Source organism: Ovis canadensis, chromosome X, assembly GCF_042477335.2.
Source record: "Ovis canadensis isolate MfBH-ARS-UI-01 breed Bighorn chromosome X, ARS-UI_OviCan_v2, whole genome shotgun sequence".
In the NCBI taxonomy this organism is placed as follows: Eukaryota; Metazoa; Chordata; class Mammalia; order Artiodactyla; family Bovidae; genus Ovis; species Ovis canadensis.
Window position 1 is genome coordinate 5,904,140 of NC_091727.1, and position 24,937 is coordinate 5,929,076.

A 24,937-nucleotide genomic window follows, 5' to 3' on the forward strand; every position below is an offset into this window, starting at 1 on the left:
AATGCCACCAAAACCACTGAGAGTCATGCTTGTAAACAGAGAGAAAACCGTGACGCACTGATCTCTGTCAATGGTCCAGAACGCTGTGTTCAGGACGACGAGCTGCCTTGTGGCATTTTTGTTCATTGTTGTTGTTCAGCTGCACAGTTGTCTGTCTGTGACACCGTGGACTGCAGCATGCCGGGCCTCCCTGTCCTTCACCATCTCCTGGAGTTTACTCAGACTCATGTCCATCGAGTCAACGATTCCACGCAAACATCCCATCTCCTCTGTCACCCCCTTCTCCTCCTAACCTCCAATCTTTCACCAGACCTTGAGTTCCTTTCGTACTGACAGGAGAATGAGGCTGTTTCCGTCTCCCCAGCTTCACAGGAAACTGCTCACTTTTCTTTCTAAATGAAAATAAAATGTGTGTGTGTGTTTTCAGGAACATAAGGAGTCCAGTCCACTGGGCAGGTTTAAAGGTCCTTTATTACGAAATCAGTCAGTATGTACAAACTCTACCATTAAAATAATGAGTGACAGGGATCAGACTATTTACAATGCTTTTGTGTGTGGTTTTTTTTTTTTACAACATTTCTTTACAAGATTATTTCTCTCTAAATAACATGAGACACAAACAAAATCATTTTTTATTACATACATAAATAAATATTGACTTTTAAATGAACTAAGGGACGTGGTTTGCATGAGAGGGTAGCCATTCTGTTATTTGCGCACTACGGTTATGTCAAGAAGTGCTAACAGTTCTGCAGAGAGACCTGTGTGAGTCACTCTGTGAATCGTGTAACTTGCCAAGTGTCCAAGAGAGCTGAGAAGCTGAGTTTGGCCATGCAAAACCATAGCCACCATAGGTCACCGGCTTTGTGCATTTTTCTCGTAAATGAACGTACAACGCAACGGGTATTTAGCCACTGTGCTCTGGTGACGATGGGCACGTGTGCATAAGTTTAGATTGAGATATTCGCAGTCACAGGACTGAACATGATGAACCCCACGACACGTGGTGTAAGGGCGTTAAGTAAGACTCCCATCATCGTGAATGCTGCTGCCTGGTCAGTAGGACAAAATGAATATTTGCACTCACATGATAGACAAACTCAGCCTTTTAATCAGGTTCTTCAGTGGACATAAAAGATACTGCTGAGGTGGTGATGGACAGGGAGGCCTGGCGTGCTGCGATTCATGGGGTCGCAAAGAGTCGGACACGACTGAGCGACTGGACGACTGAACTGAACTGAACTGAAGGGCTTTGGGATCCAGTGTAAGCACTTCCCAGGTATGCCTACTCCACTTGACTCAGTTTCACCTTGCAGAGGGCAGTTTTCCTCTATTCAGTGAACATCATTACGGTGCAGTGATTCTCACCGGGGGCGACTCTGTACCCCAAGACGGTGTGGACCATGATGACAGAGTGTGTGGTCATCACACCCGGGGTGGGGTGCTCCTTGCCTCTGGTGGGTGGAGACCAGGGGTGCCCCACGCCCCACAGTGCAGAGGGCAGGTCCCGCCCGCCGACAGAGAGCCGTGCGGCCCCAGGTCTCAGCAGTGCTGAGCTGGAGGATGGGTTCTGCTCTCTAGATGGGTTCTGGGTTCTTCCAGGTCTTTCTAGGACAGAGATCTGTTTGTAAACTTTGGATTCTGGAAATTTTACCTGTCATAAACATTATTGTCTCTTGAAGAAAATTTTATTGGGAGTGAAACTGCTTTATAATGTTGTGTTGGTCTCTGCTCAGACCTAAGTGCACATTTATCCCCTCGTTTCTGGATTTCCTTCCCATTTATGTATATTAAAATAACACTGGCTGATGCCATTCATTTATAAAGATTGCTCCCTGAGCCCACTTACAACAAGAGGATAGCCCAGATAAATAAACCCATCACTGAGGAGTGAATATTCTCAGTAAAAAGACGCACATAGCCTTGATGTGTATCGGGTTACACACCTGTATTTGATGACTTCATATGTTTGATGAGCTTGGCTTTTTTAAAGAGTAAATGCTGTCACTGAATATACTTTTTCTCATAGGAGAGAAGTGCATCTAATTTCAATAAAACAGAGAATCAGCTATGAAACTGGCTTTAAAATTAAACAACATAAATTTTTAGACCTTTATTAGGGCAAATTTTTAAAAATTCAAAAAACTGTAATTATATTTCTGCTCATTTCAGTATTACTGAAATTTATAAAGGAAACTCAGCTTTCTCTTATTGCCTAGTCTTCTCTTCCAATAATACTAATAAAATTTATCAAATGTTATAGCAAGATGAAATGCTCATAAGACCTACTTCAGGTATTTCAAGGAAGATAGACGCTTCAGAACCTTGATCCGAACTAAAAATGTATTTGCTCAACGTCTATGACCCAGGCAAAAGAAACATCATTAAATTTTACAAAATTAAGTGTATTTAATAATTTAATAATATTTCGCATCTATGTATATACTCCCGCGTTTTAAACTATACAACAGTACAAAGATGGGCTGGCACAAATACTTACTGATATATTTAGGACCAATGAAGGAAGACGATAAACACACAGCCAATAATAATTTGAAGCCTTCCCTTTTGAGATTCTGAGGGTTTGAAAATCCAGATGCTGGGAACGGCGTCTAGGGAAAACCCGTGGTTTCAGAGATGAGCTCTGTGTTTGCGCATGCGTCCTCCGTGAAGACTGTCCCTCCCGTCTCCGTGCAGAAGAGGAACCCGCTGACTCTGCAGGGACACTCTGTTGCAGAATCCACCCCAAACCACGCACGGAGCTGCAGAGAAACAGCCCGAAGCCCCATGAGCTGGCTGCATCCTTGAGATCCCCCCGTAGCCCCTCCTTCAGGCTGCAATGCACCGCCCGCCTGCTCAAGCTTCCAAGCTCATCGAAGACGCAGGAAGTAGTTTTTCTTTTTTTCCCATCTGTTCCGTCAGAGATCCATGCATACCGGCCCCGGGGTTCTCCGGGGAGAGAGGCGTGCGTGTGATAACAGGGGTCGTCTCTCTGCCTGGTGTCCGCACTTAAGAGCTTAGGCCTCCCAGGAGGAGTCGAGACCCTCACGTTCTCGGCCTGCGCCGCTCATTCAACCCCTCGCCGCTCATTGAACCGCCGGCAACCAGGGTGCCCACCGCAGGCTTTCGGAAAGGAAGGAAAACGGCAGGCTTCCAGGCGCACAAGAGCCTTCACTGTGTTCCTCGTGTACATAATGACATGAGGACGCCCTTCCATGTTTAATTTGGAGAAATCGCTGTTTTCTCATAGAATAGACACCGATGGGGAAAACAGATTACTTGAATGATGTTTAGAGTTGCATCCATCATGGGTGAGCTGGTTAAATAATTATTGCAGCGACTTGTACTCAAGCTACCCACGTGTATATGTGTGCGTCTGTGTGTATGTACTTACACGTATGTATATATTGTATGCTGCTGCTGCTGCTAAGTCACTTCAGTCATGCCCGACTCTGTTAGACCTCACAGATGGCAGCCCACCAGGCTCCTCTGTCCCTGGGGTTCTCCAGGCAAGAATACTGGAGTGGGCTGCCATTTCCTTCCCCATATATATTGTATACCTACCTGGAAATATACAGACACACAAACATACATGTATATACACATGGGTGTTCCTTCAAGCAAAAAATATATTAAAACATCTCTAGTTTAAGGGTGCCCCAACATTCCCCTCAACACTATATACTAATACCATGTTTTCAGTTGAGTTCAGGCTATGAGGCATTAGCATGGCGCCTCTTACTTTTTCAATTAAAATTTTCATACAATTTTCAAGTAAGATGTAATAGATTTGAAGGAGTAGAGAAAGGTTTCCTGTTTAGCTGCTAAATTGTGTCTGACTCTGCAATCCCACGGACTGTAGCCCACCAGGCTTCTCTGTTCATGGGATTTTCTCCAGGCAAGAATACTGGAGTGGGTTGCCATTTCCTCCTCCAGGGGATCTTTGCAACCCAGGGACCGAACCTGTCGCTGCATCTCCTGCATTGGGACGCAGATTCTTTACCACTGAGCCACCTGGAAAGCGAAGGTAGGTTAGTCCAAGGCAAACAGCTGTCCTTCTCTACCTTCCAGAGTCCTCCTCTACCTTTTCTACATTATGGAGAATATTCTACCAAACAAACAGCTTGCTTTGATTAAGCAAAGGGGAAAGATTTGAAAATGTTCGATAGTTGGGTTTCTTTCATTTCAAGCAAGAAGTTTTGTAGCGTGTTAAGACACAGGAAAGTGGCCGAACAAAGCACGGCAGCAGGTGTCTTCCCCATCAAGGAAAAAAGGAAAATATCAATAAAGTATCAGGAAACCTTCTTGTAGGATGAAATATTAAAGCCCCAGGAAACAGTTTTAATTTCTCCAGGGCAGACTCTGGGTAGCAGTGTTGACTCCTGGCTGGGAATGTCTTAACAGAAACTGTCCTTTCGAGGCCAAACTCATTTATGTCTTTGTATAAAATGAAGCTTGAGTGCTTGAAGCTGGAGCATTTTAAACTAATGGGCAATATTTTGGGTTTACAGATTTTTCAGTTGAAAAAAAAAAAACCCACAGGGGATTAAAAAACATTCATCTTCAGAAATCTCTGAATCAATATTAGGACGTAAAAATCTGGATACTTTTCCATTGACCTGGCAAATCCAATCAATAATGTAATCTCCAAGTGTTCAGTGAGTAACTGTATGCTTACTACGGGCAGGCCTATTATGTGTGTCAATTGCTTCTTTGGAGAATCTGTTGATGCAAATTCGGGGACAACTCAGACCTGCATTGGGAGGAGCTTTACCACACAGGCAGGCAAGAATTAGAAGTGGAACAGGGCTGGGCTGTGTGTTGTCTGTTGTCATGGGAACCTGTCCCAACCCCTCCACCCCCTCTCCACCCCCGCCTTCGCTAGGCTCACTGCGGGTCCTTGGTTTTGGGGCACGTTTTCCAGGGCAGACAGAGTGTTGAGCGCCCCACGGTTATTATGCAGGGGCAGGCGGTCTTCCGGGAAGGGCCTGATGCCTCCCAGTGGGCACGGCCAGTCCTTGGGGGGTTGTGCCAGCTTCCACACTCGCTTAGGGTTCCGACGGGCTCTCAGAGCAGCTCAGTACCTTTCTGCAGGAGGCTTGTAGTGATGGGGATGGCGGTGTTTCAGATGGGGGCCTAGAGATAGAACGGACGTGTCAGTCCGGCCACCGTCCCCAGCTAGACCGACTGGAGGAACAGGTGTGCGTCTGTGCCCTGCCCACAGTCCATGCCACCCAGGCCCTGCCGGACCTGACTCTGAACTTGCAGACACGCATCCACCCTGCCTCTCTTTTTTCTCTGCCTTCCCCAGCTCTCTGGTTCCCTCCATAAAACCTTCAAGATCGCAAGAGAAAGAAGACAAGCCCCTTTCTTTATAATAATGTAAGCCGGGCAGAACCCTTTGTCTTTCCTCGGAAAAGTTTAGAAATTAACACATCCTTTCATGACACACACACTTTCGGTGGAGGGACACTGTAAGTGATGGGTGGACATGGTTCCCAAACAGGACAGGGCGTCACACAGGGCGCTCCCAATGGGGTGGTTTTTATTTGTCTTTAAACTCCTAAGTGCAAAAAGCTGCTGGGGCAAATTTGATCCATCATTTAAAAATTAAAATAAACCCAGGATCATTATTTCTTATCAACACATAAACCGTTGACGTGGCTTTTTAAAGTTTAAGCTGAGAAAGCAATGTACATAATCTGAAACCCAACAGGACGCTGCCTTTGTTTTAAATACACAATTGTTACCATTTAGTTTTGCTAATAACTAATCTTTGTAAATACACAATTGTTGCTGTTTAGTTGTGCTAATAACTAATCTTTGTAAATACACAATTGTTGCTGTTGTGCTAATAACTAATCTTTGTAAATACACAATTGTTGCTGTTTAGTTGTGCTAATAACTAATCTTTGTAAATACACAATTGTTGCCGTTTAGTTTTGCTAATAACTAAAATTAGCTTCCATATGTTTTTACTAATAGAGCAGAGGCTTAAGTGTGTTAACAGTGGAGGGGATGGATGTCTACTATTTCTAGCACATCGTCTACATGAAGAATTTAAAGTGATGGAAGAATTGAAGCAAAAAGAAAGAATCTGATATTTTAAACGATCTGCTTAAAAACAGGAACAGAAATGAAAGCATTGCTCCTAAGATACAGCTGTTGAAATGACTGTTAAAAAATTGATATTTAGCCCCAAGAATTTGGGAAGACATAGACTATTCTCCATGTAGTTTCTTCACACAGCACTTCCCCTGGTCTTGTCCAAGCCTAATTCTCACCTTCCTGACCTCTAGTACACAGCCCCACGTTCAATTACTACCCACATGCCGATGACCTTCAAAGCTTTCAGCGCTGGACCCTGCAGTCCCGAAGGCCTTCAGGAAGTCTCCGTCTCACTATCCCACAGGTGACTTAGATGCAGTTGTCTCTACGTTAATCTCACCATCCTCCGTCTCACACCCCGACCTGGGCCTCAAGCACCTGGGACCACGGTTCCAGCAAACCGTATCCTCTTGCACTAAATGACTCTTGGCTTCCTCCCGCGCTTATTCCACTGTGCATACTTTTTGTTTCCAAACACATACGTTTTTAAATTTTATTAGAGTATAGTTGATTTACAATGTTGTGTTTAATTTCTGCTGTAGACCAAAGTGATTCAATTTTATATATACAGTGTGTGTGTGTATATATATATATAGAGAGAGAGAGTACAGTTTTATATTTTCTGTTTCTATATGTAAGTACACACTGTATATATTCTTTTCCATCGTGGTTCCCTGGTGGCTCAGATGGTAAAGCCTGCAATGCAAGAGACCCAGGTTCGATCCTGGGGTGGGAAGATCCCCTGGAGAAGGAAATGGCAACCCTACTCCAGTACTCTTGCCTAGAAAATTCCATGGATGGAGGAGGCTGGTGGGTTACAGTCCATGGGGTCGCAAAGAGTTGGACATGACTAAGCAACTTCACTTTCTTTCTTTCTTATCACAGAATATGGAATGCAGTTCCCTGCTCCATGGAAGGACCTTGGTGTTTACCCATCCTGTGTATACTGGGTTCTATCTGCTGATCCCAAACTCCCACAAGTCTGCTCTCTCTGTCTGTGAATCTGCTTCTGCTTCGTAGTCAAGTTCCTTTGTGCTGTAGTTTAGACCCCACGCGAGTGACATCTATGAAACAAGAAGAGACTAACAGACATAGAGAATAGGCTTGTGGCTGCAGAGGGTGGAAGGGACAGTGGGGCTGGGGGTGGACCAGGAGTTTAGGGTTAACAGACCCAGCACGTATTCAATCACTGCCAAAGCTAACAGTTCTGGCCCCTGAAGACATCACTAGATTTTCTTTCCCATTTTTTCAATATCAGCAAACACAGTAGGATGAGGACTCCTTTATGGTCAATAACTGCGACCACTCCCCGGCATATGTCCTTAGTGTTGCCCGGGAGGCTCTTTGTTTTGAAACAATAGGTGGAAATCATTTTTAACCTATGTGATTTAGCAGGAAGTCAAGTAGACTGATTGGGATCATATCGTGAAGAAAATTTATGTAATATAGACAGTGAAAATGAAAGTTGGCTCAGTGGTGTCCGATTCTCTGTAACCTCAAGAACTATACGGTCCATGGAATTCTCCAGGCTGGGATACTGGAGTGGGTAGCCTTTCCCTTCTCCAGGGGGATCTTCCCAATCCAGGGATTGAACCCAGGTCTCCTGCATTGCAGATGATTCTTTACCTGCTGAGCCACCAGGGAAGCCCAAGGATACTGGAGTGGGTAGGCTATCCCTTCTCCAGGGGGTCTTCCTGACCCAGGAATTGAACCAGGGTCTCCTGCATTGCAGGCTGATTCAGGGAAGCCAATAGATTACATACAGTAGAAATACACGTAATAAGCTGCATAGCAAAGTAGTATTTCCTATACAGTTATATTTGAATGTCTTAATTTTTAAAAAAATTTCAGAATGATATGATGATTTTTTTCCCCCTTGGGTGGGCGCATGCTAAGTCACCTCAGACGTGTCCGATTCTGTGCGACCCCATGGAATACAGCCTGTCCAGGTTCCTCTGTCCGTGGGATTCTCCAGGCAAGAAACCTGGAGTGGGTTGCCATGCCCTCCTCCAGGGGATCTTCCCGACCCAGGGATCGAGCCTTACGTCTCTAATGTCTACCTGCATTAGAAGCCCTACCTCTTGGGTATTTAAGGTTAGAAGATAAGAAAAAAAGCATGCCTTCTGTAGAGCAAAAAAGTAACAGAAGGGGAGGAGGAGGGTGCACGGGAGGGAAAAAGGGAGCGTGTCAGGTGGGCTGGGAGGAAGCACATACAAACGGGAGGGGGGGGCTTCGGGTTCAGAGAACCCCCTGTGGGTAGGAGCCTGCAATGTTGGATCTATGGATTTCCATTTTTTCACCAAGACTTTCTGTGTGTCTGCAAGCTGGGCGGGACTCCTGCCCCCTGAGGACTCACCGTGCACGTCGGGGGTCCGGAAGGTCCTGATGGTGGCGGGCCCCTCCCCGCCCGCAGTCAGCACCTGCACCTCCAGGCGGTAGAGGGTGGCGGGCCGCAGACCTGGGACCGAGAGCTCAGGGTGATCCTGGGGAAGGGGAGGGAAGGCGTTGGGGGACACGGGCCCGTCAGCCGCTGCCTCTGACCACGACCCATGTCTGGACTCTCCTCCAGAGACTACGCCTCCCTCGCGACATCACCGTGATACGTGCAGTTGCGGTTCACTTGTTTCCACTCCACCGTGTCCAGGAGCCCGCAATCAGTCCATGTTCGCTGGAGACCCCTTACCCCCTCCATCCCCGGGTGGTCTGGGCAGCAAGGAGACCCCGGCTCTTGGCAGCCAAGAGCTCACATGAGTCAGGCCAGTTCTTGCCGCTCACCCCCACCCCCTCCAGGGCACTGTATTTTCCATTCCTGAATCTAAGACTTTCCCAGGCTTTAAAAGTTTTCATCTGCACATCTTGTGATGTGAATTCTTGATAATCCACATCTCGGGGAAACGCGCCAACCTGTGCTCCTTAAAAGACAGTATCTGTCAGTGCCAGCAGCCAAAAAATGTTTCTTTTTATGCCAACACTTTTTTTTTTTTTGGTCTTAGAACTCAATAGAACCTAACACACACACACAGAATAATTACTGTCCGATTCCGTGGAATTTTTTTTTTCCTTCCGGGATTTAAGGTGTTTTTTTTTTTCTCTCTCTTTTTGGAGCAAGAATTGCATATTCTAAGGGCATTTTGAGAGTTGGTAAAAGCCCACACATGCTTTTTTTTTTTTCTCCCCCCAAACCAAGGAATTAAGTTGGCCTGGAAGGCACTCCAGCTCATTAAGTGCTCTGGCCAGATTTGAAGGGGAAAATGAAGAGAAAAAGGTTCTTTTTAGCTCTTTCCCCCCCAAAATTTAGCACTTCAAATGGGGCACGTCCGCTTGGCCCAGAAGGACAGGGATTCAAAAGAACAGAAAATGGTGAAGCCTTGCGTTCCGTGTGGACAGGAGAGGCCTCCTTAAGAGCTGGTCCTAGTCATCAAGTTTAGCTAGATGGCAGTTTCTCCTAAGTTTATGGTAATGATAGTTAATGTACAGAAACCCTGATGGTGTGCTCCGATTTTTACAAAAGAATTTACTGGGGGCCCACAGGAACCCTGTTGGTATGTTCTGATTCTTGCAGAAGAATTCACACAGGAGAAAGCCTACATGTGAGTCTCAACACGTTGCCCCTGCAGTGGGGGTTTGGGGTGCCCGAGTGCCTCCCCCAGGGATGCTCCCTCCGGGTTGCGGGGAACCCACCCTGAGATGGGGCAGGTGGGTGGGCACTCACCGCGGGCAGAATCTGGGACTGAGAGATGATGCTGTTCGGGAGGCTGTTGGGCCGGCTCTCAGTGGTGACCTCGGCCCAGGTCACCTGGAAGCCGGTGGCCGGCCGCGGCAAGCCCACCTGGTTCACCTTCCAGGAGAAGTGCCCCGTGATGTTGGCATCGCGTACCACAAAGGAGGCGGACAGGTTCTCAGGTTTGGCCTGCACTTTGGAGCGCACGTGACTGTAACCTGTGGGCGCAGAAAGGGGAACCGTGCAGCGGTTAGAGGGGTGGAGAGAGGCAGCCCCAGAGGACACGGTGTTCAGACTGCCATTCTCTGGGACCTGGGGTCAGCAACCTGACCTCCTCCTGCCTGCAATGCAGGAGACCCTGGATCAATTCCTGGGTCGGGACGATCTGCTGGAGAAGGGAAGGCTACCCACTCCAGTATTCTTGGGCTTCCCTGGTGGCTCAGCTGGTAAAGAATCTGCCTGCAATGCAGGATACCCTGATTCAATTTCTGGGTTGGCAAGATCCCCTGAAGAAGGGAAAGGCTACCCACTCCAGTATTCCGGCCTGGAGAATTCCACGGACTGTACAGTCCATGGGGTCGCAAAGAGTCGGACACCACTGAGTGACTTTCACTTTCACTTCTAAGGGCTGATCCTTCAGCAAAGCCTGTCGCTAAGTGCGGCTGGACTTCAGAGGCTAGGCGAGGGTTCGTATACACACGTTCTGTTCAGACAGGGCTGTCCTAGGGCCATCTAGAAAGGGGTGATCCTTTTGGGTTTCAGGGCCTTGTGAATCGCACTCTGGAGCTGTGCCCAGCGACGCGCCTCCCGGGGATTCCAGGCGACACGTACCCTCCTCCGTGCCAGGGCAGCTGAAGTGCTTGTGGGTCTTGCCCTTGAGCGCAGAGCACGGCGGGGTCGTGAAGGACGCGCTCTCCGCCTTCCAGCGGCCCTGGGGCCGCGCGGCTTGCACGATCACCTTGTATTTGCAGGAGAATGACAGGTCTGGAAGAATCATGTAGTTTTCCTAGAGCGAGACGGAGAAAGAGAACACGCCAGCTGTAAAAATCTCACGAGGGAACGGACTTGGCAGGAGATGCGATGATGTCCCAGGAGTTTGTCTTCTTGCATGTGGTGGGGTGGGTGTGTTTGTGTGTGTGCGTGTGTGATACGGCCTTTACACAAAGCACACGGGGTCCTTGCCGAGATGATTTACAACCATGACCTGCTCCTGCAGTGAAGAGGGTCACCCAGACTCTAGAACAACCAGGTGGAAGCGTTCAGTTCATGGCAGCCCCCTTCCTGACCATCACAACCCACTATGGGGAGCTGGCTGGACAGGGAGGGTGAAAAGCTGTGAATATCAACCCGAATTGTTATTAAAAAAAAAAAAAAAAAAGCTGACTCAGGCTTCCTCCCAGACGCAAGCTCAGTTTAGACCTGAGTCTTTCCTGAAGGCAGAGAAGACATTCTGGAGGCGTGTCTCTTCTCCCCTTTCTGGAGGGCTCTCTCTGTTGCTTCCGGCCAGACTGTGATGATTAAACAGAATTATGAGGCCGGACTCAACCGTGGAGGGCTGAGGGGCTGGGAATGTCGCCTTACAGGAAGAGGAAGCAGACGGTGATGGTTGTAACAAGCTACTGTGCCGCTTCTCTTTGTGTGTGAGCGTGTGCGTGTCCCCTGTAGGGTGGCATTGTCACGGCCTCCTGCACACATATATAACCTTACGGGAACAGGAAAGCTGACTGTGACATTTGTAACAAGCTGGTGCGAGGTTTATCTCCCTCGTGTGTCTGTCAGGGTGTGTGTGTCCATTCGAGGTGCTGCCAAGGCCCTGGGTGCACCTGTATGACCTGATACCCGCGTGAAGCATGGCAGTGATGCTCGTGACAAGCCAGTGCGACGCTTCCTTCCCTTGGTGTGTTAGGGGGTGTGTGTCCCTTCTAGGGTGTCACTGTCAGGACCCTGTGTCTACTACATATATGACCTTACAGGAACAGGAAAGCTGATGGTGATGGTTGTTAACAAGCCAGTGTGATATCTCCTTTCCTTGGTGTGTTAGGGTGTGGGTCAATTCTAGGCCAGCAGTTGTATTAGGGTGTGTGTGTCAATTGTAGGTGAGTTGTGTTAGGGTGTGTGTGGGTCAATTCTAGGCCAGCGGCTGTATTAGGGTGTGTGTGTCAATTCTAGACAAGCAGTTGTCTTAGGGTGTGTGTGTCAATTGTAGGTGAGTTGTGTTAGGGTGTGTGTGTCAATTCTAGACAAGCAGTTGTATTAGGGTGTTTGTGTCAATTATAGGTGAGTTGTGTTAGGGTGTGTGTGGGTCAATTCTAGGCCAGCAATTGTCTTAGGGTGTGTGTGTGTCAATTCTAGACAAGCGGTTGTATTAGGGTGTGTGTGCCAATTGTAGATGAGTTGTGTTAGGGTGTGTGTGTCAATTCTAGACAAGTGGTTGTATTAGGGTGTGTGTGTCAATTGTAGGTGAGTTGTGTTAGGGTGTGGGTCAATTCTAGGCCAGCAGTTGTATTAGGGTGTGTGTGTCAATTGTAGGTGAGTTGTATTAGGGTGTGGGTCAATTCTAGGCCAGCGGTTGTATTAGGGTGTGTGTGTCAATTGTAGGTGAGTTGTGTTAGGGTGTGTGGGGGTAAATTCTAGGCATGCAGTTGTCACAGCCTCCTGCCCCCATACAGGAGCTGCAGCTTGGAGCATGTCTGGGACCCTTAACGTCATGAGAGCACGTGCTGGGCCCCAAGACGGGCGGGTCTTCCACCCGCAGCACAAGCTGGCACAAGGTAGGGTTGTAGCTAAAGGTGAGGCTGAGGGACAGAGTTGCAGAGAAACCCTGGGAAATTTTACCACTTGCCCTGAGAAAACAAGGCCTTCAGGTCACAGGGCATTCTGACTCAGAATGGAGAAGGGAATTCTGAGCTTCTGTGTGATTAAGATGAAACACTCCCAGGCTGACACCATATGCCCTGGGAGCTCCTTGTGAGTTGTGTCTGGAATCTCCGCATCTCAGGGTCCCCTCCCCCATGCTGATAACGTGCAGGGATGAGGGAACACGTGACCCTGTGTCTCCTCCCCGCCTGTCCCGAAGGTAACGGGTCGGTGACCGAGTCACCCACAGCACGTTCAGTGTGCACCTCTTCCCGTCCAGCTGCACCTGCAGGGCGGGTGTGTCTAAGAGCCCCAAAGCACCCCCATTTCAAGCCTCCTCCTCCTCCTCCTCCTCACCTGGGTCACGGCCGAGGATGCCTCCAGCCTGGCAGATTTGTTGTGGGCGCAGACTTCCGGAAACCACTCCACGTGATACGGTCCGACGCCGGGATCTGTAAGGTGAATGCAATTAAGCAACAACAACAACAACAACAAAAGAACAGTCTGCAAGCGAGAGGGCTCGCGGCCCGACAATCCTGAAGCTGGAGAGAACAGGAAGGGGGCGGAGGACCCTGCAGGCAATGCAGATGGGCACCCGCCTGGCCGAGGATGGAGGTCTCCCCAAATTCTGCCTGCTGTTTCCTCAAGAGAAAATCAGCTCAGGACTTCCCCGATGGTCCACTGGTTGGGACTCTACCTTCCCATGCAGGGGTGTCGGTTCCATCCCTGTCTGGGGATCGAAGATCCCCCACACCTCATGGCCAAAGAACCAAAGTGTAAAATGGAAGTGATACCGCTTCACACATTCCGTGAAGGCTTTAAAAATGGTCCGTATCAAAGAAATCTTCAAGAACGGAGCCGGGGAAGAGAATGAAGTCGGGGGGAATGTAATAGAGCATAAAAGGAGAAGTAAATTGATATACGAGAACCAGATAGAAAAAAAACAATCATGAGGAAAGTGGCACTGTGATGCTTCTGCAGAGGTCTTGAGCCCAGCCCAGCCGTGGCGCCCACGGTAAGGAAACCCGAGGAGAATGGGGGATGCTCAGCGTTCCTCCTCTTGTTTCCTAGGTGATGAGAGAGATTCTGCAGGAGTCTCTGAATCCTGCATGTTTCTGAGGAAGCTGGTGGAAGAAATCCTGAAGCCAGGCAGGAGTAAACGCCTGGCCCTTCCTCACCCTGAAGGCCTGGCTGCCCCAGTGTGCTGTGTGGACTTGGTATGGACTCTGTGTGCTCCAGGTGGATTCCGTATGTGCACCGTGTGCTCTGTGTGTGCTCCATGCGGACTGTGTGTGCTCTGTGTGGACACTGTGTGTGCTTGGTGTGTGCTGTGTGGACGCCGTGTGTGCTCTGTGTGTATTCAGCATGTGCTGTGTGTGTGCTCTGTGGACTCCATGTGGACTCTGCGTGTGCTGTGTGGACTCTGCATGTGCTCCATGTGTGCTCTGTGTGTGTTCTGTGTGGACTCCGTGTGTGTTCTGTGTGGACTCCGTGTGGACTCTGCATGTGTTCCGTGTGTGCTGTGTGGACGCTGTGCGTGCTGTGTATGTGCTGTGTGGATTCCATGTGTGCTCCGTGTGGATTCCATGTGTGCTCCGTGTGGACTCTGCATGTGCTCCATGTGTGCTCTGTATGGACTCTGCGTGTGCTGTGTGTATTCAACATGTGCTGTGTGTGTGCTGTGGACTCCATGTGTGCTCCATGTGGACTCTGCGTGTGCTCCGTGTGGACTCCATGTCTGCTCTGCGTGTGTTCCATGTGTGCTGTGTGGACTCTGTGTGTGCTCCGTGTGTGCTCCATGTGTGCTGTGTGGACTGTGTGTGTGCTCCGTGTGTGCCGTGTGGACTCTGTGTGTGCTCCGTGTGTGCCGTGTGGACTCTGTGTGTGCTCCGTGTGTGCTCCATGTGCTCTGTGTGGACTCTGTGTGTGCTCCGTGTGTGCTCCATGTGTGCCGTGTGGACTCTGTGTGTGCTCCGTGTGTGCTCCATGTGCGCAGGGTCTCCCCCTCAGGAGGCGAGGGTGAGAACAGTGCGCAGTGAGCGCGCCCCAGCCTCGCCGGCTGTGTGGCCCCTGCAGAATCAGACCTGCTGCCCCAGCACCCAGAGAACAGGGCCGCTTACGTAACGTCTCCACCTCCAGCCCGAGCGGCGCGTTTTCTGTCCGTGTCTTTTCTTTGGGAGATCGACCGAGTGGAAAAAAAGACAAAAGTGCTGCAGAGCCAGGCCTGCGTGTGGGAACAGAGGCTGGCAGGGTTTATCAATCACCCAGTGAGTCCCCGGGCGGGTGTGAAAGGCGTCGCCCCCTATCCACACCACCCCCACCCCTGCAGTGATTAGCCTCACATCCCGGCCGCACTCAAACCAAGCATTTAAACAGAGGTTTTCAGAGCGCAGACCTCTTTGACGGAGTGCTGGGTCCCCTGGGAACTTGCTCTGGAGCACTTTGGGAATCAAGAAAAGGAGGACTTTTCCACCAGAAAGTAAAGATACCAAGCAGGCATCAACGCTGTTTAGCTAAAAAGGGTTGAGGTAACTTCTTACACAGCAGACATCAAGAGCTATGGGTTGACTAGAGAAGAACCGTACATTATACGCAAAGTATGAAGTCAACTGATGAGCGGATTCATACCCTATCTTTCAACAGGTGCTGCGGCTCGACGCATCGTGCTGAAACGACCTCCCAGAGGCAGCTGGACTTGTGGACCCGAAACCCGGAGGCGTCTGGGTAAGTAGCAGACTGCCTGGGTGACATCCACGTTAGTTTGGACGGAGGTGGGACGCAGGTGAATACAGAACGACCTTGACAGAAGCTCAGCGTACTGACAAGACGGTGACGGCGATAACTCGGCGTGGGCACAGCTCACGGAAGGGGTGGGCAGAGCCCTGAGCAGGGCAAGTAGTGGCGGGCAGGGTGCCACCCGCCGCCCCTGTGTGCCCGGATGCAAACTCACCTCTGTAGGTGGTGAACCCCTGCGTCCCTCAAGCCCACAAAGCAAATGGAAGCATTTGCTGCTGCCGCTGAAGGGATCAGACTCTTCCTCTTAATGTAAAATCCCATTGGACAGGTGGGTGCCTACTTTGCCACGCTACAGCTGTGTGATGTGCAATTACTACCCATAGCTCCCCCAGGAACCCATGGGTTCCTACAGCGCGGTTCACAGGAGCACGTACACACATCCCATGGCCCCTCCCACCCTTTAGCTCTGCAAGCCGCCGGCTCTGAGTGCACACCCTGGGTCTCTGGAGACAGACCCCCCACCTTGGTGAGGATCTCCATGCAAACCCAATGCTTTCCAGTCACTTCCCACGGCTGGCTCAGCAGACTCCACATCCTAGATTCCTGCCCCCCCTGCATGCTCTCTGCCTTTATTTAACGATGCCTTTGGTTTCTTGTATCTGTGAGGCTCTGGCAGGACGGCCCTCCTCAGGATGGCCTTATGTCCAGAGAGCAGACGGCTCACCTGCAGGCATCCGTGTTCCGTGCAGGCCGGCCAACCCAGAGCCTGCACCCCAGCATCCCCTCAGAGGGGGGACCCTCACCCTCGGGGCCACCGGGTCCACCCTCATCAGCCCCCCAGGGCCAGGGAACTGGGGCAGCCTGTGTCCAGAGCCTGAGCTTCCCTGGTGGCTCAGATGGTAAAGAATCCACCTTCAATTCAGGAGACCCGGGTTCCATCCCTGGGTTGGGAAGATCCCCTGGAGGAGGGCAAGGCAACCCACTCCAGTATTCTTCCCTGGAGAATCCACATGGACAGAGGAGCCTGGCAGGCTACAGACTCGCAAAGAGTCGGACACGACTGAGTGACTAAATCACCACCACTTCCCAGAGCCCACTTTGATGATGCAGACCCACCAACCCTGAGAACGACCAGTGTTTCCTGTCCCCCGTCCACAGAAAGCATGGTCAAGGCTCCTGAGCACTGTCTCTGCCTCCTGCCTGACCCTGGAGTCTGCCCGAGAGGCATGGAGGGCCCCCACTTTGGCCGCCAAGAGTCACAAACCATCTTCTCAAAGGCAGGTCTCTGTTGATCAGTTGCCTTCCACCAAACACAGTTTACACGAACTGCCTGTCTTTCCCACAGTCCTTGATGGAGTGTTTTCTGACACAACTCGTGGTCCAAGCTTTTCCGAGGCGGGTCAAACAGTGGCCTGAATCTCACATCAAGTCTGCAGCCGTCTTGTAACTCGCACAAGTTAGGGTTTTGAAAGTCACCGTGAACACACCATAGCAAATCCTGGGTGGCTGCTCCTTGGTGGAAATGCAGGGTTACTGGATTCTTGTGATGACAGGTATCGTTGTCCGACAATCAGTAAGTAACCTGTTTTAATGTGTTTGTTTTTTTAAAAAACGTACTATATCTCTCTTAAAAGCATTAGTCGTCCCAGTCATGTCTGAGTCTTTGAGATCTCCATGGGCTCACTGTAGCCCGCCAGGTTCCTCTATCTTGTCTGAGCTTCTCCAGGCAAGAGCACTGGAGTGGGTTGCCATTTCCTTCTCCAGGGGAATCTTCTCCGCTCCAGGACGGAATCCACGTCTCCCACATTGGAGGGGGATTCTTTACCATCTGAGCCACCAGGGAAACCCAAATCTAATCTAAGAGATATTACAATTATTTATGAACTGAAAGAACTCCAGGGAATGGCCATCTGCTCCAGTGTTCTTGCCTGGAGAATTCCATGGACAGAGAAGCCTGGTGGGTTACAGTCCGTGGGGTTGCAAAGAGTCACACGACTGAGCCACTGACACACACACACACACACACACATACACACACACACACACACACAGAACTCTAGTTGAAAACATTTTCACAATCCCAAATAGAAGGACAGCAAATGTCTTTTGCCTCCAGCCCCACTGAACTTTAATCCATCGTCATCTCAGAACCCACAAACTTAACCCCTTTTTTACCTTTTTTTGGGCTTCCCTGGTGGCTCAGCTGGTAAAGAATCCGCCTGCAATGTGGGAGACCTGGGTTCACTCCCTGGGTTGGGAAGATCCCCTGGAGAAGGGAAAGCCTACCCACTCCACTATCCTGGCCTGGAGAATCCCATGGGTTGTATAGGCCATGGGGTCGTAGAGAGTTGGACACGACTGAGCGACCTGCAGTGTTACTTTCTGCCCCCTTTTCAGAGCATCCTCAAGGGCTCTCAGTGTGACCCCAGCCCCTGACACGTAGCCTCAAGCCTGAATCAGGGGCTCTCCTCTCGCTGTTTCTGGAGATGGCTCCAGGTTACCACCTCCCTCTCACTGAGCTCACGGTGCCACAGGCTACACCTGCAAGGAGACGGGCCTGCCACCCACCTCCCTGCCAGGTGGGGCATCACCTTCCTCCTGGGGAGCCTTAGGGGGCAGCTCTGCACTCTGGGCCACTTTCACACAGAACAGAACGAGACACACATGGCGTCCACGGTAGGAAAGCAGACCATGCCGATGGTGTGTTCCCGGTTCGAGGGCGGAACTGAGAGGGCAGTGGCGGGTGGGAACGTGGAAGCAGGGTCCCTTCCAGCCCAGCACCACGCTCTGCATGAGCATCTCCACCAAGGACCACAAGCACCCCAGGACTGGCGTGTAAACCCCAGTGACTCCACGAATCTGCAAGGACACAGTCCCGTGGGCACACACGATCCACAGCCTGTCTTTCCTTTTCAAATCAGTAGCGTAAGGTAGAGCTTTAAAGACACGCAGCCCACAGCACGTTCATTAAGCCATGTGTGCGTGCTCAGTCGATCAGTCGTGTCCAGCTCTTTGCCACCTCATGGACTGTAGCCCGTCAGGTTCCTCTGTCCAGGGAATTCTCCAGGCAAGAATACTGGAGTGGGTTGCCATGCCCTCCTCCAAGGGATCTTCCTGACCCAGCGATGGAACCTGTACCTCTTACGACTCCTGCATCGGCAGGCGGGTTCTTTACCACTAGCACCACGGGGAAGGCCTCCTTTGAACCAGTCTTCACCTCTTGCTGCAAAGATACTGACTCAGCTGATTCCAGAGCCATCACTCGGTGTGCGTAATGACCACATGCCGGACCACGACTCCAGCACCTCACATGCCATCTTGGGGGGTTCTGACCTCACTTACCCCTTCCCTCTCTGGAAGCCACCCTGGCTCTGCTGGGCCTCTGCCTCAGCACTCCCCAGGGTTCTCCAGTTCCTCTGGGCACTCAGTGTTGGGGTCCTTGGCTGCCTCACCCTGCTTTGTGCGGGCTGTTGAGACGGGTCTCGATTCCTCTTCCTTCCACAGCAGTGGTCCCCGACTTTCATGGTAGTATCAGGGACCCGTTTCGTCCACGGATAGGGGTGGGGGGTGGAGGTGGATGGTTTTAGAGATGATTCAAGTGCATTCCTGCAGAAGGAAGTGGCCACCCACTCCAATACTCTTGCCTGGAAAAATCCCATGGACAGAGGAGCCTGGTAGGCTACAAGTCTATGGGGTCACAAAGAGTCGGGCACGACTGAGCGACTTCACTTTCATAAGTGGTGCTCCATTTATTGTGTGCTTTCTCTTATTTATTCCATCAGCTCCACCTCTGAGCATCAAGCATTAGATCAGAGGTTCGGGACCGCTGCTCTAGGGGATCTTAAGTTCTTCCCTTACTTAAGAATGTATTCTTAAACTCCAACTTACTCGGGTCCAAGTACAAGTGAACCGTGTTTTACATACAATGGTTGCTTGGAGATACTCAATTGCAGGGATTTCTCTTACTTAAAAATAATACTACTACCTGTTTCCATATTACTAGTGGAACCGTGAGACCTGTTTTCTAATTACTGGTAAATTGATCATGGAAGCTAGAAGAAAGCAAAGAAAAAAGTGCTTCTGACTGATTCTTATTTTGAATGAACAGAAATGAAAGAGGCAGAAAGGAATTTCAAGCAAACATGGTGTCTATAACCATCACTTTCAGTCAACATTGTACTCAAAGTCTCAGCCAGCATTAAGACAGGGCAAAGAAGCAACAATGCGCAAAGCCTGGAAAGGAAAATGTGATTTTCTTATGATTTACTGACAACATGATGATTTTCATAGAAAATGGTGGAAAACAACTATGCTTCAATTAAAAAAAATTCTTTCTTTTGGGAGAAAAAAAGAGGGAAAGAAAAATAAAGGAACACGGATGCCCTATGCTGGATCCTTACGACAGAAATGAAATCCAAACAAAAGCCAGCTGAGAAGCAAAGATGGAACAATGCCACTCCTGGGATGTAAGGAGGGCACCTGAGTGACCCTGTGTGAGGAGAGCGCCCACACAAGACACGGAGCCCAGTGAACCTGAAGGAAACAAAACGATGAACTGATCATCTCTTAAAGGAAGAACTATTAAGAAACTGAAAAAAAAAAAAAAAGTAGAGAAAGACTTAGATAAAACCAGGAAAGACCTGGATAAAACTAGCATAGCCAGCTCCCTTCTCCAGGGGCTCTTCCCAACCCAGGGATCGAACCTGGGTCTCCCGCATTGCAGGCACGTTGTTTACCATCTGAGCCAGTAGTGAAGCCCCAAGTGAAAGTGAAAGTCACTCAGTTGTGTCCGACTCTTTCTGACCCCATGGACTATACAGTCTATGGAATTCTCCAGGCCAGAATACTGGAGTGGGCAGCCTTTCCCTTCTCCAGGGGATCTTCCCGACCCAGGGATTGAATGGGGGTCTCCTGCATTGCAGGCGGATTCTTTACCAGCAGAGCCACAGGAACAGCCCAAGAATACTGGAGTGGGTAGCCTATCCCTTCTCCAGTGGATCTTCCCTACCCAGGAATCAAACTGGGGTCTCCTGCATTGCAGGCGGATTCTTTACCAACTGAGCCACCAGGCAAGCCCAGTGAAGCCCCAAAGTAAGAACTATCAGGAAAGTGAAAGAAATAAAAGTAGAAAGAAACTGAGATGAAACCAGCGTAGGACTCGAATACTCCATACATAAAGGACTCTTGCAGGACAGACTGGCTAAACCACCTGGACCGTGCTTTGGAAAAGAGGAGCCCCATCGCTAATAAACTCACGACGAGCTGTTCAACCCCTGGACGAGCGGCAACATGCTAACAGAAACAGCAGCGAGCCATCACGACACATGTTCCAGAAGGGCTGAGCTGAGAAAAAGATGGATTCTCCACTTGGGAGACTGTGTGAAGAAGATCTAAGCCTCCTGGTGGGCGGGTGCATGGTCCAAGCAGTGTGCAAGACTCTGCTAGGGCTCAACATCCTCTGACCTAAGAGTCTCACCTCTGGGTGTGGGGAATATGTACGCACATGTGTGACTCAGCAAGTGTGTTCACAGGATGTTCACAACCGTGCTGTTCTTTCCATCTTTAAGATTCTTTGATGCGGATCCTTGGAAATGCATCGAATTTGCTACAACATCATTTCTGTTTTATGTTTAGTTTTGCTTTTGGCCCCAAGGCATGTGTGATCCTAGCTTCCTGCCCAAGGACGGAACCTGCAGCTCCTGCGTTGGAAGGGGATGTCTTGACCACTGGACCACCAGGGAAGTCCTCCTTCCCAGCCCATCACTGGGGCCAACCAAATCTCCAGCCACTGTTGACAAGAAGCTTCACAGCTGGCGGTGTCCCGGGGACAAAACGGTGCAGCAAGATGAGTGGATGAATCAGTGCTTCCTGCAGGAGACTCAGTGAGTGTCCCCCATGTACTGTTCACTGCGGGAAGCCAGGTGCAGAGCGTTAAGATCCCATCTGGATAAACTCAAGTACAGGGACAACACATGTGCACGCTCAGAAGTCAGGATGTTGGCGGTTTACCCCTCTGTGCCTGAAATGCTTTCATCTCCCGTATGGTCACCTTTTCGTTAGATGAGATGCTTACATGTTCGATAATAAAACGTGTTATTTCATTAATACTAATGTCATATGGACGTACAATGCTAATTTTAAATTGGTAAGGACAGTCATCCTCTGATACCCACTGGAGGTTGGGATTGAACCCAACCAAGAATCGGACCCCCGCCTTGAATACCAAATTCCAAGGATGGATGCTGGAGTCCCACAGTGAGCTCTTCATACCTGTGGGTTCTGCATCCTCGGGTTCAACCAGCTGCTGACCGTAGACAAGAGTACGGGACTCACAGGCCGGTGAATCCGCAGACACAGAACCCGCTGATGTGGAGAGCTGACTGTACAAGAGATTAAATAAATTCTATCATTTAATGTTAACTTAATATGAATATTAAAACTAATAAATTAATATTAATTCAAATGTTGCAATATGTGTACATAATGTTACTTTAGCAATATTGAATGAATTTAAATTAACATACAATAGTAATAAAATACTAAACCTTACTGGTAATGTTATTTTAGCTACAGAATGAATTTGAGCAGCTTAGAAGAAAATTCCAGAATAAGAGCTCCAGCACCAATATCCCCAAATGGCACATGAGCTGATACACTGAGTAAAATAGTGCCTCAGAAAAGAAAGAATTTTGAAAACTAATTCATGAAACAGTTTGCCTAAAATAGATTTTGTGTCTTAAAATGCATAGAAGTGATAATGTGTATGTCAATTATCTGTAAAAGCAGTATTTCAGTAATGCAAAACAAATTCTGTTAGGAAACAAAAGAAAGGAATGAAAGCAATTTGTCTCAAAGATAAAAAGAAAACAGAATCTATTCTAAGGATGAACGTTCACTGTAGTATTAACGATAAAACAAATTCTGAAGGAAGCTAAATGTTTGGCTACAGTGCAATTACCACAACACACCATCAAGGTAACCATTTCAAAATGTTATTAAAAATACTAACAGGATATAAAATGCAAATATATTATTTGAAAATGTGTTCATTTTACATACACACACACACACATAAAAATGGCTTCCCTGGCGGCTCAGCCTGCAATCCAAGAGACCTGGGTTAGATCCCTGGGTCAGGAAGATCCCCTGGGGAAGGGAATGGCAACCCACTCCAGCATTCTTGCCTGGAGAATCCCATGGACACAGGAGCCTGGTGGGCTACAGTCCATGGGGTCAGAAAGAGTCAGACCCCACTGAGAGACTACAGTTCAGTTCAGTTCAGTCACTCAGCCATGTCTGACTCTTTGCGACCCCATGAATCGCAACACGACAGGCCTCCCTGTCCATCACCAACTCCCAGAATTCACCCAAACTCATGTGCATCAAGTCGGTGATGCCATCCAGCCATCTCATCCTCTGTCATCCCCTTCTCTTCCTGCCCTCAATCCCTCCCAGCATCAGGGTATTTTCCAATGAGTCAACTGTTCGCATCAGGTGGCCAAAGGATTGGAGTTTCAGCCTCAGCATCAGTCCTTCCAATGAACACCCAGGACTGGTCTCCTTTAGAATGGACGGGTTGGATCTCCTTGCAGTCCAAGGGACTCTCAAGAGTCTTTTCCAACAGCACAATTCAAAAGCACCAGTTCAGCACTCAGCTTTCTTCACAGTCCAACTCACATCCATACATGACCACTGGGAAAACCATAGCCTTGACTAGATGGACCTTTGTTGGCAAAGTAATGTCTCTGCTTTTTAATATGCTGTCTAGGTTGGTCATAACTTTCCTTCCAAGGGGTAAGCGTCTTTTAATTTCCTGGCTGCAATCACCATCTGCAGTGATTTTGGAGCCCCTCAAAATAAAGTCTGCCAATGTTTCCACTGTTTCTGAGAGACTACGCATACATATATAATAACTGGGTGAAACACGAGTATAGGAAACTTACGAAAGCAAGTCTACGAAAACGCTATTTCCGTGAAATACTGGGAACAGAACTGGTTTTTCTCCTGTCTTCCAAATCATCTGCATTATGCACCTTTTTAATAAACAATTATTTTAGAACAGAGCTTTACAGTGCAAAATAATGACTGTTTTGAGTGTTTTAACACAAGACCAGCTTTCTAGGAAAGAGGTGAAGACAAGTCACTATGCCTGAAATGATGCAAGGTCAGTAGCAGATTTCAGAATGTGATAACACGTTCCTGGGAAACAGGGGCAACCCATTCAAACGTCAGAGCAGCAAGGCATTCGATAAAAGAAGAAAGCGTGCACGCATTTTGTTCAGCTGTTTCCTAAAGAGCAGTAGTGTGGCTTGACGGTGACATTCGCACAAGCACCCCGACAGCTCAGAGCTCTTCAGTGCAAACAACAAACATAAAACTCTTAGACAGAAGCAGAGGCAGAACACTCTCTGCAATACATCACAGCAAGATCTTTTTGGATCCACCTCTTAAGAGTAATGAAAATAAAATCAGAAAAGAAACAAACGGGACCTAATGAAACTTGAGAGCATCTGCACAGCAAAGGAAACAATAAAACAAAAAGACAACCCAGAAATGAGAGAAAATATTTGCATATGACTGATGAAGGCTTAATCTACAAAATACACAAGACAGCTCATACGCCTCAATACCAACAAACAACCCAATCAAAAAATCACAAGACCTAAAAAGACATTTCTCCAAAGACATGCACATGGCTAAGAGCAACATGAAAGATGCTCAATGTTGCTAATTATTACGGAAAAACAAATCAAAACTACTACAATGAGTTACTACCTCACACCAGGCAAAATGGCTCTCATCAACAAATCTGCAAACAATAAATGCTGGAGAGAGTGTAGAGAAAAGGAAACTTGCTTGCACTGTTGGTGGGAATGCAAATTGGCACGGCCACTTCAGAGAACAGTCTGGAAGTTCCTAAGAAAACTAGAAACAGAGTGACCATATGACCCAGCAACCCAACTCCTGGACACATACCTGGAGAAAAGCATCATTTGAAAATGTACGTGCAGCCCACTGCAGCACTATTTACAACAGTCAAGACGGGGTAGCGACCTCAATGTCCATCGACAGAGGCATCCATGTGGCGTGTGCACACACAATACTGCCCAGCTTCATAAAGAGAAATAAATGCCATGTGCAGTAACATGGGTAGGGAGGTAGAGATGATCACAGAAGGCGAACCAGGGAAAGAAACAGGACATCACTTCTCTGTGGAATCTAAAAAAAAATGATCCCGACGAACTTATTTACAAAACAAATGGATTTACAGACTTAGAAAGCAAATTGATAGTTACCATAGGGGACTGGTGGGGGTCGGGGGGAATAGACTGGGAGAGTGGGATGGGCAGGTACACTCTGCTGCTGCTGCTGCTGCTAAGTCGCTTCAGTTGTGTCTGACTCTGTGCGACCCCATAGACGGTAGCCCACCAGGCTCCCCGTCCCTGGGATTCTCCAGGCAAGAACACTGCAGTGGGTTGCCATTTCCTTCTCCAGTGCATGAAAGTGAGAAGTGAA

The 24,937-nt window shown here is 48.8% G+C and overlaps 1 protein-coding gene across 6 annotated transcripts in view; it reads right to left on the reverse strand.

Moving 5' to 3' along the window:
• Positions 1-453: 453 nt before the first annotated feature.
• ANOS1 (anosmin 1) overlaps positions 454-24,937 on the reverse strand; it is a 222,339-nt gene continuing 197,855 nt past the window's right edge. For 2 of the 6 annotated variants that reach the window (XM_069573507.2, XM_069573505.2), the window contains 5 exons: positions 13,043-13,137; positions 10,661-10,835; positions 9,821-10,047; positions 8,465-8,591; positions 454-2,762 (listed from right to left, as the gene is read on the reverse strand). In XM_069573507.2, coding sequence (XP_069429608.1) covers positions 2,632-2,762; positions 8,465-8,591; positions 9,821-10,047; positions 10,661-10,835; positions 13,043-13,137 — 755 coding nt within the window. In that variant the 3' untranslated portion in view covers positions 454-2,631. Of the gene's footprint in view, positions 5,137-8,464; positions 8,592-9,820; positions 10,048-10,660; positions 10,836-13,042; positions 13,138-24,937 lie in introns of all 6 variants that reach the window. The other 4 variants (XM_069573508.2, XM_069573506.2, XR_011253673.2 and 1 more) reach the window with 3 other exon arrangements.